Source organism: Pristiophorus japonicus, chromosome 13 (assembly GCF_044704955.1).
Source record: "Pristiophorus japonicus isolate sPriJap1 chromosome 13, sPriJap1.hap1, whole genome shotgun sequence".
Taxonomy (NCBI): domain Eukaryota; kingdom Metazoa; phylum Chordata; class Chondrichthyes; family Pristiophoridae; genus Pristiophorus; species Pristiophorus japonicus.
The window spans coordinates 89,698,228-89,715,541 of NC_091989.1; the positions used below are offsets into that span (position 1 = coordinate 89,698,228).

At 46.7% G+C, this 17,314-nt stretch overlaps 2 protein-coding genes across 3 annotated transcripts in view; one reads left to right on the plus strand and one right to left on the minus strand.

Annotated features, from left to right (window-relative positions):
• The window catches only part of LOC139278687 (lysosomal protective protein), a 40,594-nt gene extending 37,074 nt beyond the window's left edge, over positions 1 to 3,520 (minus strand). Inside the window, exon 1 of the mRNA XM_070897733.1 lies at positions 3,276 to 3,520. Within this exon, the coding sequence (XP_070753834.1) occupies positions 3,276 to 3,436 (161 nt within the window). The 5' untranslated portion in view covers positions 3,437 to 3,520. The remainder of the gene's footprint in view (positions 1 to 3,275) is intronic.
• A 241-nt stretch (positions 3,521 to 3,761) lies between these two features.
• Positions 3,762 to 16,270, plus strand: LOC139278689 (uncharacterized). Of its 2 annotated transcripts, none has more exons than XR_011596335.1 (2): positions 3,762 to 4,145; positions 5,025 to 5,949. XR_011596335.1 is itself a non-coding variant. In XM_070897734.1 (2 exons), the coding sequence occupies exon 2, from the start codon at positions 14,705 to 14,707 to the stop codon at positions 15,746 to 15,748; it is 1,044 nt and encodes a 347-aa protein (XP_070753835.1). In that variant the 5' UTR covers positions 3,762 to 4,145; positions 14,697 to 14,704; the 3' UTR covers positions 15,749 to 16,270. The 2 variants fall into 2 exon arrangements, 1 of the variants encoding a protein (XP_070753835.1); XM_070897734.1 differs by lacking the exon at positions 5,025 to 5,949 and adding an exon at positions 14,697 to 16,270.
• The last annotated feature ends 1,044 nt before the right edge of the window (positions 16,271 to 17,314 follow it).

Sequence of the window (17,314 nt, forward strand, 5' to 3'; positions counted from 1 at the left end):
CTCCTTCCCCTTCACTTCCCGGCTGCTCTCAGAACAGCCTCAGGGTCCAGAGCCAGCTTCTAGCTCCGCTCTCCAATCTGGGAAACGGAAGGAGATTGTCCCGTGATTGAAGGAAGGCGCAAGGTGTTAATCGGGGGACTGCAACATTCCTCAGGCTGGGGTCCTTATGGGGTCCTGACTGAAGCAGAGACCATGTCAACAGTAAAGAAGTCAGTTAGCTGGATGAAAGAAAGGGGGAACAGGGTGGGCACATGGGTCCAGGGTACTGCCCGTGTGAAGGGTAAACACCAACACACCCTGGGTGGGACAAACAGCCAGTTTCCGTGTTGTAATTTCTATGTTCTTAAAATAGAAACCCACTTTCCCACCTATGTGATCCAGATTTCAATTCATGTTTTTATTTCGCCAACTACACACACACACACACACACACACACACACACACACACGTGTATCAAGGGTACAGAGAAGATTTACCAGGATGTTGCCTGGACTGGAGAATTTTAGCGATGAGGAAAGAATGGATAGGCTGGGCTTGTTTTCTTTGGAACAGAGGAGGCTGAGGGGAGACCTTATTGAGGTGTATAAAATTATGAGGGACCCAGATAGAGTGAATAGGAAGGATCTATTTCCCTTAGCAAAGGGGTCAACTAGCAGGGGGCATAAATTTAATGTAATGGGGGGGGGGGGGGGAGGAGAGGTTTAGAGGAGATTTGAGGGGAAATGTCTTCACCCAGAGGGTGGTGGGGGTCTGGAACTCACTGCCTGAAAGGGTGGTTGAGGCAGAAACCCTCACCACATTTAAAAAGTACTTGGATGTGCACCTGAAGTGCCGTAACTTACAGGGCTTACGGACCAAGAGTTGGAAAGTGGGATTAGGCTGGATAGCTCTTGGTCGGCCGGCACGGACACAATGGGCCAAATGGCTTCCTTCCATGCTGTAAATTTCTGTGATTTTATGGTATGGAGTAATGGCAGGAAAATAGTGGTGAGATGCAGATCAGTCCGGAGCTAACAATGCTGGAACAGGCCCAGGGGCTCAATGTCCTCCTCCTGTTCCTTACATTCCTTCAGGGACTCGGGCTAATTTCCCTTAGCCAAAGGTCACAGGAGTCAATTGTTGCACATCTTACCAGTGCCCCACCCGCGATTAGCCCACTCAGCAATCAGCTTTCTTAATCTGCAGGAGTCCGCTATTTACTCTATCAACTCACCTTCAGGGGAGCGGGTTTACACAAGATAAGTTTTAAATCAGCAGCAATAGCACGTTTGAAATCTTGACCCATTATCCCACCTCCTGGCCTTCCTCCAAATCACCTCACATTCAATTTCTGGCAAAAGATTCCAATCCTGAACTATTCTCATTAACCCTTGAAGCGCTGAGGAAGTGCTGCACTGTCAGTTTAGATGAGACATTAAGTTGAGGCCCCGTCTGCTCTCTCAGATAGATCTAAAAAAAAAAATCACATGGCACTATTTCATAGACGAGCAGTGGGGGGGGGGGGGAGGGGTTTCCTCAAATCAATCCCTCAACCAACATCACTAAACCCAGATAAGCTGATCATTCATCATATTGCTGTTTGTGGGATAAAGTGCAACATCCCCACTGACACCTGAGAGTCCCTGGCCAAAGACTGCTCTAAGTGGAGAAAGTGTATCCGGGAGGGCGCTGAGCACAGAGTCTCATCGCCGAGAACATGCAGAAATCAAGCGCAGGCAGCGGAAGGAGCGTGCGGCAAACCTGTCCCACCCACCCTTTCCCTCAACGACTGTCTGTCCCACCTGTGACAGAGACTGTGGTTCCCGTATTGGACTGTTCAGCCACCTAAGGACTCATTTTAAGAGTGGAAGCAAGTCTTCCTCGATTTCGAGGGACTGCCTATAATGATGGATGTTTGTGGGAGCTTGCTGTGTGCAAATTGGCTGCTGCTTTTCCCACATTACAACAGTGACTACATTTCAAAAGTACTTCATTGGCTGTAAAGCAACTTGGGACAGCTTGAGGTTGTGAAAGGTGCGATATAAATGCTAGTCTTCCTTTTATTTTTTGTTGAATAGTTCCACCCCCATCCCCACCAATCACAGTTTAGGATCCTGCCTGAAGAATGGTCACCAAATGCAAAATTCCGAGAATATCAGTTTCAAATCCTTGCTTTCGTTAGGTTTCATCACAAGAGTCTCTCTCTGACTTCTCTTTGCGAGAGACACTTGTTTCTCAGAAGCAGGAACATATGAAAATGACAGCAGGGAAAGACCTGTCGCATATGATGATGCCTGAAGCATCAGGATTAGACACCCTCCCCAGCAGCATGTAATCTTCTGAGAGAGAGAGAGAAAAGCACAGATAAAACCCCAAGGTCTGGGACAATCTGCAAGCCCCAGATGACTTCTGAGTGATCATCAGTGACTGTGACATTTCAACCAGATACAACTGGCAATGGAGAAAGTTTTGGAGGGGGGGGGGGGAAATTTGAGCAACAAATCCATGTTGTGCATGAGGGGCTGAGTTTATCAAATAATAACCTCCCTCCCCAGAGTGATTCTCCCCTGCACTGACAGTCTGTCAAAGAGGCTTGTGCTCCCTTAGAGTGGCATCGTCTTAAAAAGGGACAAAGAAATCTTTGGCAAACCCACAACTTGCACATGATACGATCACCCCTTTTAAACTGTCATTTGCAAATAGTCCATAAATTAAGTATTTAATTTAACCACAGTACAATAAAAATCCTGTGCTAAAACCCCTCAAACATCCCACAAATCTTCCTCAGTCAGGTTCCCTCCAGGATTCTGTGACCTCCTCCATCACACACAACCCATCCAATGCAAATCAAGACATTAACAGGAGAGGACATGGGTACAGTCAGAGAGCCCTGGCTTTGACAGGCTTATTGCTCCCTCCTCCTCTCTGACTCTGGCTGGTTCCAGGTTCCACAGACACCAGCCACATTCTGTTAGCTCGCCCATTCTTCCTGTGAGATCCCAAACACTGGATTCGACAAGTGAGGACATTCCACACACACACACACACACGTTGCAGCAGGGGTTAACTGGAAAGTGAGTGGAAGTTGCAAAGACTACTCGGTTTCCCTCAATCGCCCCCAGAGCCGAGCCCTTTGCCCAGTGGCAATGCCCAGAGCCGGGAGCCAAGCTGCCAGCTCCCTGGTGTATTGCACCCACTGCGAGATAAGGAGCCCGGGGGACTGGTGCCTGGTCCACAATACCAGGGCAGCCTCTCTCAGCCCGCTGTGGGACCAGGCACCGACACATTCACTTACCAGTAGTGCAGATGTATGCCCGGAGCAGCCTGCAGGTAGCCGGACCACTGCCTGAAGTTGAGTCTGGTGCTCAGACCCGGCAAGGACAGCACCTCGTCCGAGGAGAAATATCCCAGGGCGCCGCTCACACCCAGCAGCAGCAAGAGCCACACCATCGCCATGGAGTACAGGACTCAGAGAGCCGGAGAGAGAGAGAGAGACTGCCTGCTCGCTGCACAGCCCGAGAATGGGGAACCCCGCTGGCGGCTTGTCATATGACCTGCTCCAAATAGCAAGATCACATGACCGGCATCATTCTGGCAAACACCCAACCCATGGCTGCTGCTGTAATCCTGCCGGAGAAACACAATCCCTGCACTGGAGAGAGAGAAACACACACACAGTCCCTGGACTGGAGAGAGAGAGAGAGAGAGAGACACACACAGTCCCTGGACTGGAGAGAGAGAGAGAGAGAGACACACACAGTCCCTGGACTGGAGAGAGAGAGAGAGAGAGACACACACAGTCCCTGGACTGGAGAGAGAGAGAGAGAGAGACACACACAGTCCCTAGACTGGAGAGAGAGACACAGACCCCGGCCCAGATAATATCAGCTTCACCCTGTAACCATGAACTGAGCATAAACCAAACCAGGAAGTGTGCACTGTCCAGCTCTGAAAACGGTTGAATGTTTACGAGCACAAGACAGTGAGTGATCTGCAGGATTGCAGGGTCCATCGATATTAACACACGGGTGCATACATCCGATTTCGTTTATGCGGGACGGAAAAAAGGCAGTGAAAGGATTGAGGTGGTGCACTGGGATACCACACTGGGCGGTGCTGGAGGTATAACGAGCTCCGATTGAACTTGTCTCTGCTATTTCTGAAGGTGCGTTTATTTCCTTATTTTAAAATGAGTTCAGGCCTGCAGCGCACAGATGAACTTGTCACCATTACGTTCGACATTCGCACCAGAATGTGGTCCAGTGTCATTCCCAGGAATGGATGCATTTCTCCAAATGTACTAAAGGGATTGAAGATTACTGCAAGTGTGTGTAGGCACGGAGGGGAGCTCCGTAAGTTGGAATTCTTATTATTATGAAGGAGAAACTCCCCCAAACACACAACATTAATAAAAAAAAATGCACTACATATTTAACATTAATTTAAATTAAAGTTATTTATGTATTAAAAATAGATACTTTCCGTTTTTTTAAAAAGTTTTTTGAATTATGCTTTAAAATAAATTTAATGTAGTGGGCAGGGTTTTAAAAATAAAGTGTTTTTTAAATTTTATTTTTTATGTTTTAAGTATGTTTTAAAACTCTTACACCTTATCAAGTGCAATCTTGCCCTGGCAAATGTCCTCGCTCCCGAGATACGGATGATCGGTGACCGATCGGAAAAGTTGGTTTTCAGCGCATGCGCATTGTGCACTGAAAAATGGCTTTTGCGATGCCTTCCTGGGTCCATACACTCTCCGTACACACTCTGTACGCATCCCATACACACTCCGTACAGACCCCGTACAAACCCAGGAGCTCGGAATTTCTGCCCCATTATAACGCACGATAAGGAAATAAATAATGTATTAAAACAAGTTCTGGAGTGGTGTAAACACAGGTGACAATCTGTCCTTAAATATGAGCTGGAAAAGTTGCAATAGTTTCAGTAAAGTAACTAAGTAACTGACTCTGTCCTTTAAATGCATGAATACAGTGTAGCTAATAATCAGCGTTCTTTTCAACTATTTCGCTGCATTATCCAGGAGGTCCCATCAAGACAGTCCCTGCACTGGAGAGAGAGAGAGAGACACAGTTCTTGGACTGGAGAGAGAGACAGTCCCTGCACTGGAGAGAGACACACACAGTCCCTGGACTGGAGAGAGACACAGACAGACCCTGCACTGGAGAGAGAGACACACAGTCCCTGGACTGGAGAGAGACACACAGTTCCTGCACTGGAGAGAGACACACACAGACCGTGCACTGGAGAGAGACACACACAGACCGTGCACTGGAGAGAGAGACACACAGTCCCTGCACTGGAGAGAGAGAGACACACAGTCCCTGGACTGGAGAGAGACACACTGTCCCTGGACTGGAGAGAGAGACACACACAGTCCCTGGACTGGAGAGAGAGAGACACACAGTCCCTGAACTGGAGAGAGACACACAGTCTCTACACTGGAGAGAGTCACACACAGTCCCTGCACTGGAGAGAGAGACACACAGTCCTTGGACTGGAGAGAGAGACACAGTCCCTGCACTGGAGAGAGTCACAGACTCAGTCCCTGCACTGGAGAGAGTCACAGACTCAGTCCCTGCACTGGAGAGGCACAGACCCCGGCCCAGATGATATCAGCTTCACCCTGTAACCGTGAACTGAGCATAAACCAAACCAGGAAGTGTGCACTGTCCAGCTCTGAAATCGGTTAAATGTTTACGAGCACAAGACAGTGAGTGATCTGCAGGATTGCAGGGTCCATCGATATTAACACACGGGTGCATACATCCGATTTCGTTTCGGAACGGAAAAAAGGAATTGAAAGAATTGAGGTGGTGCACTGGGATACCACACTGGGCAGTGCTGGAGGTATAACGAGCTCCGATTGAACTTGTCTCTGCTATTTCTGAAGATGCGTTTATTTCCTTATTTTTAAATGAGTTCAGGCCTGCAGCGCACAGATGAACTTGTCACCATTATGTTCGACATTCGCACCAGAATGTGGTCCACTGTCATTCCCAGGAATGGATGCATTTCTCCAAATGTACTAAAAGGATTAAAGATTACTGCAAGTGTGTGTAGGCACGGAGGGGAGCTCCGTAAGTTGGAGTTCCTATTATTATGAAGGAGAAACTCCCCCAAACACACAAAATATTAATAAAAAATCAAAAAAATGCACTACATATTTAACATTAATTATTTATGTATTAAAAATAGATATTTTCCGTTTTTTTTTAAAGTTTTTAAAATTATGCTTTAAAATAAATTTCAAGTAGTGGGTAGGGTTTTAAAAATAAAATGTTTTTTAAAATTTTATTTTTTATGTTTTAAGTGTGTTATAAAACTCTTACGCCTTATCAAGCGCAAGAGTTTTGAGGACATTTGGAGAGCAAGATATGGGTAAATACTGTAATCTTGCCCTGGCAAATGTCCTCGCTCCCGAGATACGGATGATCTGTCACGCTCCAGCGTGACCGATCGGAAAAGTTGATTTATAGCACATGCGCATTGTGCACTGAAAAATGGCTTTTGCGATGCTTTCCTGAGTCCAAATACTCTCCGTGCACACTCTGTACACACTCCGTATATACCCCTTACAGACCCCCGTACACACCCGGTACACACACCGCACACACGCTGTACACATCCCGTACACACCCTGTACACACTCCGTACACACTCTGTACACATCCGGGAGCCCGGAATTTCTGCCCCATTATAACGCACGAAAAGGAAACAAATAATGTATTAAAACAAGTGCTGGAGTGGTGTAAACACAGGTGACAATCTGTCCTCAAAGATGAGCTGCAAAAGTTGCAATAGTTTCAGTAAAGTAACTAAGTAACTGACTCTGTCCTTTAAATGCATGAATACAGTGTAGCTAATAATCAGCGTTCTGTTCAACTATTTTGCTGAATTTTCCAGGAGGTCCCATCAAGACAGACCTGAACTGGAGAGAGAGACACACACAGTCCCTGGACTGGAGAGACACACACAGAGTCCCTGGATTGGAGAGAGACACACAGTCCCTGGACTGGAGAGAGACACATACAGTCGCTGGACTGGAGAGAGAGGCACACAGTCCCTGGACTGCAGAGAGACACACACAGTCCCTGGACTGGAGAGAGAGGCACACAGTCCCTGGACTGGAGAGAGACACACAGTCACTGGACTGGAGAGAGAGGCACACAGTCCCTGGACTGGAGAGAGAGGCACACAGTCCCTGGACTGGAGAGAGAGACACACACAGTCCCTGGACTGGAGAGACACACAAAGTCCCTGGACTGCAGAGAGACACACAGTCCCTGGACTGGAGAGATACACACAGTCCCTGGACTGGAGAGAGACACAGGCAGTCCCTGCACTGGAGAGAGAGACACAGTCCCTGGACTGGAGAGAGAGACAGTCCCTGCATTGGAGAGAGACACACACAGTCCCAGCACTGGAGAGAGACACACACAGTCCCAGCACTGGAAAGAAACACACAGTCCCTGCACTGGAGAGAGAGACACACACAGTCCCTGCACTGGAGAGAGAGACACACACAGTCCCTGCACTGGAGAGAGTCACAGACACAGTCCTTGCACTGAGAGAGAGCCAGAACCCGGTCCAGGTAATATCAGCTTCACCCTGTAGCCATGAACTGAGCATAAACCAAACCAGAAAGTGTGCACTGTCCAGCTCTGAAAACGGTTGAATGTTTACGAGCACAAGACAGTGAGTGATCTGCAGGATTGCAGGGTCCATCTATATTAACACACGAGTGCATACATCCGATTTCGTTTATGTGGGATGGTAAAAATGCAGTGAAAGGATTGAGGTGGTGCACTGGGATACCACACTGGACGGTGCTGGAGGTATAATGAGCTCCGATTGAACTTGTCTCTGCTATTTCTGAAGATGCGTTTATTTCCTTATTTTAAAATGAGTTCAGGCCTGCAGCGCACAGATGAACTTGTCACCATTATGTTCGACATTCGCACCAGAATGTGGTCCAGTGTCATTCCCAGGAATGGATGCATTTCTCGAAATGTACTAAAAGGATTAAAGATTACTGCAAGTGTGTGTAGGCATGGAGGGGAGCTCCGTAAGTTGGAGTTCCTATTATTATGAAGGAGAAACTCCCCCAAACACACAAAATATGAATAAAAAATCAAAAAAATGCACTACATATTTAACATTAATTATTTATGTATTAAAAATAGATATTTTCCGTTTTTTTTTAAAGTTTTTAAAATTATGCTTTAAAATAAATTTCAAGTAGTGGGTAGGGTTTTAAAAATAAAATGTTTTTTAAAATTTTATTTTTTATGTTTTAAGTGTGTTATAAAACTCTTACGCCTTATCAAGCGCAAGAGTTTTGAGGACATTTGGAGAGCAAGATATGGGTAAATACTGTAATCTTGCCCTGGCAAATGTCCTCGCTCCCGAGATACGGATGACCTGTCACGCTCCAGCGTGACCGATCGGAAAAGTTGATTTATAGCACATGCGCATTGTGCACTGCAAAATGGCTTTTGCGATGCTTTCCTGAGTCCAAATACTCTCCGTGCACACTCTGTACACACTCCGTATATACCCCTTACAGACCCCCGTACACACCCGGTACACACACCGCACACACGCTGTACACATCCCGTACACACCCTGTACACACTCCGTACACACTCTGTACACATCCGGGAGCCCGGAATTTCTGCCCCATTATAACGCACGAAAAGGAAACAAATAATGTATTAAAACAAGTACTGGAGTGGTGTAAACACAGGTGACAATCTGTCCTCAAAGATGAGCTGCAAAAGTTGCAATAGTTTCAGTAAAGTAACTAAGTAACTGACTCTGTCCTTTAAATGCATGAATACAGTGTAGCTAATAATCAGCGTTCTGTTCAACTATTTTGCTGAATTTTCCAGGAGGTCCCATCAAGACAGACCTGAACTGGAGAGAGAGACACACACAGTCCCTGGACTGGAGAGAGAGGCACACAGTCCCTGGACTGGAGAGATACACACAGTCCCTGGACTGGAGAGAGACCCAGACAGTCCCTGCACTGGAGAGAGAGACACAGTCCCTGGAGTGGAGAGAGAGACAGTCCCTGCATTGGAGAGAGACACACACAGTCCCAGCACTGGAGAGAGACACACACAGTCCCAGCACTGGAGAGAAACACACAGTCCCTGCACTGGAGAGAGAGACACACACAGTCCCTGCACTGGAGAGAGAGACACACACAGTCCCTGCACTGGAGAGAGTCACAGACACAGTCCTTGCACTGAGAGAGAGCCAGAACCCGGTCCAGGTAATATCAGCTTCACCCTGTAGCCATGAACTGAGCATAAACCAAACCAGGAAGTGTGCACTGTCCAGCTCTGAAAACGGTTGAATGTTTACGAGCACAAGACAGTGAGTGATCTGCAGGATTGCAGGGTCCATCTATATTAACACACGGGTGCATACATCCGATTTCGTTATTATGTGGGATGGAAAAAATGCAGTGAAAGGATTGAGGTGGTGCACTGGGATACCACACTGGACGGTGCTGGAGGTATAATGAGCTCCGATTGAACTTGTCTCTGCTATTTCTGAAGATGCATTTATTTCCTTATTTTAAAATGTGTTCAGGCCTGCAGCGCACAGATGAACTTGTCACCATTATGTTCGACATTCGCACCAGAATGTGGTCCAGTGTCATTCCCAGGAATGGATGCATTTCTCCAAATGTACTAAAAGAATTAAAGATTACTGCAAGTGTGTGTAGGCACAGAGGGGAGCTCTGTAAGTTGGAGTTCATAAGAACATAAGAATTAGGAACAGGAGTAGGCCATCTATCCCCTCGAGCCTGCTCCGCCATTCAAAAAGATCATGGCTGATCTGGCCGTGGACTCAGCTCCACTTACCCGTCCGCTCCTTGTAACCCTTAATTCCCTTATTGGTTAAAAATCTATCAATCTGTGACTTGAATACATTAAATGAGCTAGCCTCAACTGCTTCCTTGGGCAGAGAATTCCACAGATTCACAACCCTCTGGGAGAAGAAATTCCTTCTCAACTCGGTTTTAAATTGGCTCCCCGCTGTATTTTGAGGCTGTGCCCCCTAGTTTTAGTCTCCCCTACCAGTGGAAACAACCTCTCTGCCTCTATCTTGTCTATCCCTTTCATGATTTTAAATGTTTCTATAAGATCACCCCTCATCCTTCTGAACTCCAAGGAGTAAAGACCCAGTCTACTCAATCTATCATCATAAGGTAACCCCCTCATCTCCGGAATCAGCCTAGTGAATCATCTCTGTACCTGCTCCAAAGCCATTATATCTTTCCTTAAGTAAGGTGACCAAAACTGCACGCAGTACTCCAGGTGCGGCCTTACCAATACCTTATACAGTTGCAGCAGGACCTCCCTGCTTTTGTACTCCATCCCTCTCGCAATGAAGGCCAACATTCCATTCGCCTTCCTGATTACCTGCTGCACCTGCAACCTAACTTTTTTGGGATTCATGCACAAGGAGGAGCAGTGCCGTGCAACAAATTTTAAAGCCGGTTCACGGACTCCCAGGCCGCCTGCAATTTCTGCGGTCTGGAGGAGTCCGTGTTCCATGTTTTTATTGAGTGCACGAGGTTGCAGCCCCTGTTCCATTATTTGAAGGGGCTGCTCCTGAAATTCTGGCTGCACTTCAGTCCCACTCTCCTGATCTTTGGGCACCCTGTGCGGAGGGGAGCGGGTAGGTCCGAAGGCCTCCTCGTAGGACTGCTCCTGGGCACGGCCAAGGGTGCCATCAGCCGGTCCAGGCAGCGGGCGGTCGAGGGGGTCGTTCAACCTGACTGCCTGCCTCTCTTCCGCTCTTACATCCGGTCCAGGGTGTCCTTGGAGATGGAGCACGCGGTGTCCACCGGTACGCTCGCGGCCTTCCGCGAGAGGTGGGCACCGGAGGGACTGGAGTGCATCATCACGCCCGGCAACCAAATTTTAATTTGATTTTACGTTTTTAAGTTTAATTTGTTTTAATTGCCGGTGCTTTTAGTGTCCCCCTTCCCTTTTATAGGGGGCACTGGGGAAAATTGTGATTTTAGTGCCCAAAAAAAAACAAAAAAAGAAAAACACAAAAAAAAACAAAAAAAAGGGGGGGAAAAAAAAGGGCCTTGTAAATGTCTGGAGTGTCACCCAGGTCGGGTGGCACCGTTTAATGTTTTATGTTTTGCAGGTGAACTCCAAAAAGAGTTTCATGCACAAGGAGTGCGGAGGGGAGCGGGTAGGTCCGAAGGCCTCCTCGTAGGACTGCTCCTGGGCACGGCCAAGGGTGCCATCAGCCGGTCCAGGCAGCGGGCGGTCGAGGGGGTCGTTCAACCTGACTGCCTGCCTCTGTCCTTGGAGATGGAGCACGCGGTGTCCACCGGTACGCTCGCGGCCTTCCGCGAGAGGTGGGCACCGGAGGGACTGGAGTGCATCATCACGCCCGGCAACCAAATTTTAATTTGATTTTACGTTTTAAAGTTTAATTTGATTTAATTGCCGGTGCTTTTAGTGTCCCCCTTCCCTTTTATAGGGGGCACTGGGGAAAAATTGTGATTTTAGTGCCCAAAAAAAAAAACAAAAAAAGAAAAACACAAAAAAAAAAGGGAAAAAAAAAAAAGGGGCCTTGTAAATGTCTGTTGTGTCACCCAGGTCGGGTGGCACGGTTTAATGTTTTTTGTTTTGCAGATAAGCTCCAAAAAGAGTTTCATGCACAAGGAGTGCGGAGGGGAGCGGGTAGGTCCGAAGGCCTCCTCGTAGGACTGCTCCTGGGCACGGCCAAGGGTGCCATCAGCCGGTCCAGGCAGCGGGCGGTCGAGGGGGTCGTTCAACCTGACTGCCTGCCTCTGTCCTTGGAGATGGAGCACGCGGTGTCCACCGGTACGCTCGCGGCCTTCCGCGAGAGGTGGGCACCGGAGGGACTGGAGTGCATCATCACGCCCGGCAACCAAATTTTAATTTGATTTTACGTTTTAAAGTTTAATTTGATTTAATTGCCGGTGCTTTTAGTGTCCCCCTTCCCTTTTATAGGGGGCACTGGGGAAAAATTGTGATTTTAGTGCCCAAAAAAAAAAACAAAAAAAGAAAAACACAAAAAAAAAAGGGAAAAAAAAAAAAGGGGCCTTGTAAATGTCTGTTGTGTCACCCAGGTCGGGTGGCACGGTTTAATGTTTTTTGTTTTGCAGATAAGCTCCAAAAAGAGTTTCATGCACAAGGACCCCCAGGTCCCTCTGCACCTCAGCATGTTGTAATTTCTCCCCATTCAAATAATATTCCCTTTTACTGTTTTTTTTCCCAAGGTGGATGACCTCACACTTTTCGACATTGTATTTCATCTACCAAACCTTAACCCATTCGCTTAACCTATCCAAATCTCTTTGCAGCCTCTCTGTGTCCTCTACAAAACCCGCTTTCCCACTAATCTTTGTGTCTTCTGCAAATTTTGTTACACTACACCCTGTCCCCTCTTCCAGGTCATCTATGTATATTGTAAACAGTTGTGGTCCCAGCACCAATCCCTGTGGCACACCACTAACCACCGATTTCCAACCCAAAAAGGACCCATTTATCCTGACTCTCTGCTTTCTGTTCGCCAGCCAATTCTCTATCCATGCTAATACATTTCCTCTGACTCCGCGTGCCTTTATCTTCTGCAGTAACATTTTGTGTGGCACATTATCGAATGCCTTTTGGAAATCTAAATACACCACATCCATCAGTACACCTCTATCCACTATGCTCGTTATATCCTCAAAGAATTCCAGTAAATTAGTTAAACATGATTTCCCCTTCATGAATCCATGCTGTGTCTGCTTGATTGCACTATTCCTATCTAGATGTCCCGCTATTTCTTCCTTAACGATAGTTTCAAGCATTTTCCCCACTACAGATGTTAAACTAACCGGCCTATAGTTACCTGCCTTTTGTCTGCCCCCTTTTTTAAACAGAGGCGTTACATTAGCTGCTTTCCAATCCGCTGGTACCTCACCAGAGTCCGGAGAATTTTGGTAGATTATAACGAATGCATCTGCTATAACTTCTGCCATCTCTTTTAATACCCTGGGATGCATTTCATCAGGACCAGGGGACTTGTCTACCTTGAGTCCCATTACCCTGTCCAGCACTACCCTCCTAGTGATAGTGATTGTCTCAAGCTCCTCCCTTCCCACATTCCTGTGACCAGCAATTTTTGGCATGGTTTTTGTGTCTTCCACTGTGAAGACCGAAGCAAAATAATTGTTTAAGGTCTCAGCCATTTCCACATTTCCCATTATTAAATCCCCCTTCTCATCTTCTAAGGGACCAACATTTACTTTAGTCACTCTTTTCCGTTTTATATATCTGTAAAAGCTTTTACTATCTGTTTTTATGCTTTGCGCAAGTTTACCTTTGTAATCTATCTTTCCTTATTGCTTTTTTAGTCATTCTTTGCTGTTGTTTAAAATTTTCCCAATCCTCTAGTTTCCCACTAACCTTGGCCACCTTATAGGCATTGGTCTTTGATTTGATACTCTCCTTTATTTCCTTGGTTATCCACGGCTGGTTATCCCTTCTCTTACCTCCCTTCTTTTTCACTGGAATATATTTTTGTTGCACACTATGAAAAAGCTCCTATTATTATGAAGGAGAAACTCCCCCAAACACACAAAACATTAATAAAAAATAGAAAAATACACTACATAGTTAACATTAATTTAAATTAAAGTTATTTATGTATTAAAAATAGATATTTTTCCGATTTTTAAAAAGTTTTTAAAATTATGCTTTAAAATAAATTTAATGTAGTGGACAGGGTTTTAAAAATAAAATGTGTTTTTAAAATTTTATTTTTTATGTTTAAAGTATCAAGCGCAAGAGTTTTGAGGACATTTGGAGGGCAAGATATGGGTAAATACCACAATCTTGCCCTTGCAAATGTCCTCGCTCCCGAGATATGGATGATCTGTCACACTCCAGCGTGACTGATCGGAAAAGTTGGTTTTCAGCGCTTGCGCATAGTGCACTGAAAAATGGCTTTTGCGATGCCTTCCCGGGTCCATACACTCTCCATTTAGACTCTGTACACACTCTGTACACACACTGTGCACATCCCGTACAGACTCTGTACACACTCTGTACACACTCCGAACACACTCCGTACAAACTTCGTACACATCCCGTAAACACTCCGTACACATCCCGTACACTTCCCGTACACACTCCGTACACATCCCGTACACACTCCGTACACATTCCGTACACGCCCTGTACACACTCTGTACACACTCCGTACACATCCCGAACACACTCTGTACACACTCCGTACACACCCCGTACACTTCACGTTCACACTCCATACACATCTCGTACATACACCGGACACACTCCGTACACATTCAGTACACGCCCTGTACACACTCCATACACATCCCGTACACACTCTGTACACACTCCGTACACATCCCGTACACACTCCGTACACACTCCGTACACACCCAGGAGCCTGGAATTTCTGCCCCATTATAACGCACGATAAGGAAACAAATAATGTATTAAAACAAGTACTGGAGTGGTGTAAACACAGGTGACAATCGGTCCTTAAATATGAGCTGGAAAAGTTACAATAGTTTCAGTAAAGTAACTAAGTAACTGATTCTGTCCTTTAAATGCATGAATACAGTGTAGATAATAATCATTGTTCATTTCAACTATTTTGCTGCATTTTCCAGGAGGTCCCATGAAGACAGTCCCTGGACTGGAGAGAGAGACACAGTCCCTGCACTGGAGAGAGAGAGAGACACACAGTCCCTGGACTGGAGAAAGACACACAGTCCCTGCACTGGAGAGAGAGAGACACACACAATCCTGCACTGGAGAGACACACAGTCCCTTCACTGGAGAGAGTCACATAGTCCATGCACCGGAGAGAGACACACAGTCTTCACTGGAGAGAGACACACAGTCCCTGGACTGGAGAGAGACACACAGTCCCTGGACTGGAGGGAGAGACACACAGTCCCTGGACTGGAGAGAGAGACGCACACAGGCCCTGGACTGGAGAGAGAGACACACAGTCCCTGCACTGGAGAGAGACACACAGTCCTTGGACTGGAGAGCGAGACAGTCCCTGCACTGGAGAGAGCCACACACAGTCCCTGCACTGGAGAGAGAGACACACAGTCCCTGCACTGGAGAGAGAGACAGTTCCTGCACTGGAGAGAGAGACACACAGTCCCTGGACTGGAGGGAGACACACACAGTCCCTGGACTGGAGAGATACATTCAGTCCCTGGACTGGAGAGAGACACACAGTCCCTGGACTGGAGGGATACACTCAGTCCCTGGACTGGAGAGAGACACTCAGTCCCTGGACTGGAGAGAGACACATAGTCCCTGCACTGGTGAGAGACACACACAGTCCCTGGACTGGAGAGAGACACACAGTCCCTGCACTGGAGAGAGACACACACAGACCAGGCACTGGAGAGAGAGACACACAGTCCCTGCACTGGAGAGAGACACACTGTCCCTGGACTGGAGAGAGAGACACACACAGTCCCTGGACTGGAGAGAGAGAGACACACAGTCCCTGAACTGGAGAGAGACACACAGTCTCTACACTGGAGAGAGTCACACACAGTCCCTGCACTGGAGAGAGAGACACACAGTCCTTGGACTGGAGAGAGAGACACAGTCCCTGCACTGGAGAGAGTCACAGACTCAGTCCTTGCACTGGAGAGGCACAGACCCCGGCCCAGATAATATCAGCTTCACCCTGTAACCGTGAACTGAGCATAAACCAAACCAGGAAGTGTGCACTGTCCAGCTCTGAAATCGGTTGAATGTTTACGAGCACAAGACAGTGAGTGATCTGCAGGATTGCAGGGTCCATCGATATTAACACACGGGTGCATACATCCGATTTCGTTTCGGAACGGAAAAAAGGAATTGAAAGAATTGAGGTGGTGCACTGGGATACCACACTGGGCGGTGCTGGAGGTATAACGAGCTCCGATTGAACTTGTCTCTGCTATTTCTGAAGATGCGTTTATTTCCTTATTTTAAAATGAGTTCAGGCCTGCAGCGCACAGATGAACTTGTCACCATTACGTTCGACATTCGCACCAGAATGTGGTCCAGTGTAATTCCCAGCAATGGATGCATTTCTCCAAATGTACTAAAGGGATTGAAGATTACTGCAAGTGTGTGTAGGCACGGAGGGGAGCTCCGTAAGTTGGAGTTCCTATTATTATGAAGGAGAAACTCCCCCAAACACACAAAATATTAATAAAAAATCAAAAAAATGCACTACATATTTAACATTAATTATTTATGTATTAAAAATAGATATTTTCCGGTTTTTTTAAAAGTTTTTAAAATTATGCTTTAAAATAAATTTCAAGTAGTGGGTAGGGTTTTAAAAATAAAATGTTTTTTAAAATTTTATTTTTTATGTTTTAAGTGTGTTATAAAACTCTTACACCTTATCAAGCGCAAGAGTTTTGAGGTCATTTGGAGAGCAAGATATGGGTAAATACTGTAATCTTGCCCTGGCAAATGTCCTCGCTCCCGAGATACGGATGACCTGTCACGCTCCAGCGTGACCGATCGGAAAAGTTGATTTATAGCACATGCGCATTGTGCACTGAAAAATGGCTTTTGCGATGCTTTCCTGAGTCCAAATACTCTCCGTGCACACTCTGTACACACTCCGTATATACCCCTTACAGACCCCCGTACACACCCGGTACACACACCGCACACACGCTGTACACATCCCGTACACACCCTGTACACACTCCGTACACACTCTGTACACATCCGGGAGCCCGGAATTTCTGCCCCATTATAACGCACGAAAAGGAAACAAATAATGTATTAAAACAAGTACTGGAGTGGTGTAAACACAGGTGACAATCTGTCCTCAAAGATGAGCTGCAAAAGTTGCAATAGTTTCAGTAAAGTAACTAAGTAACTGACTCTGTCCTTTAAATGCATGAATACAGCGCAGCTAATAATCAGCGTTCTGTTCAACTATTTTGCTGCATTTTCCAGGAGGTCCCATCAAGACAGACCTGAACTGGAGAGAGAGACACACACAGTCCCTGGACTGGAGAGACACACACAGAGTCCCTGGATTGGAGAGAGACACACAGTCACTGGACTGGAGAGAGACACATACAGTCCCTGGACTGGAGAGAGAGGCACACAGTCCCTGGACTGCAGAGAGACACACAGTCACTGGACTGGAGAGAGACACACAGTCCCTGGACTGGAGAGACACATAAAGTCCCTGGACTGCAGAGAGACACACAGTCCCTGGACTGGAGAGATACACACAGTCCCT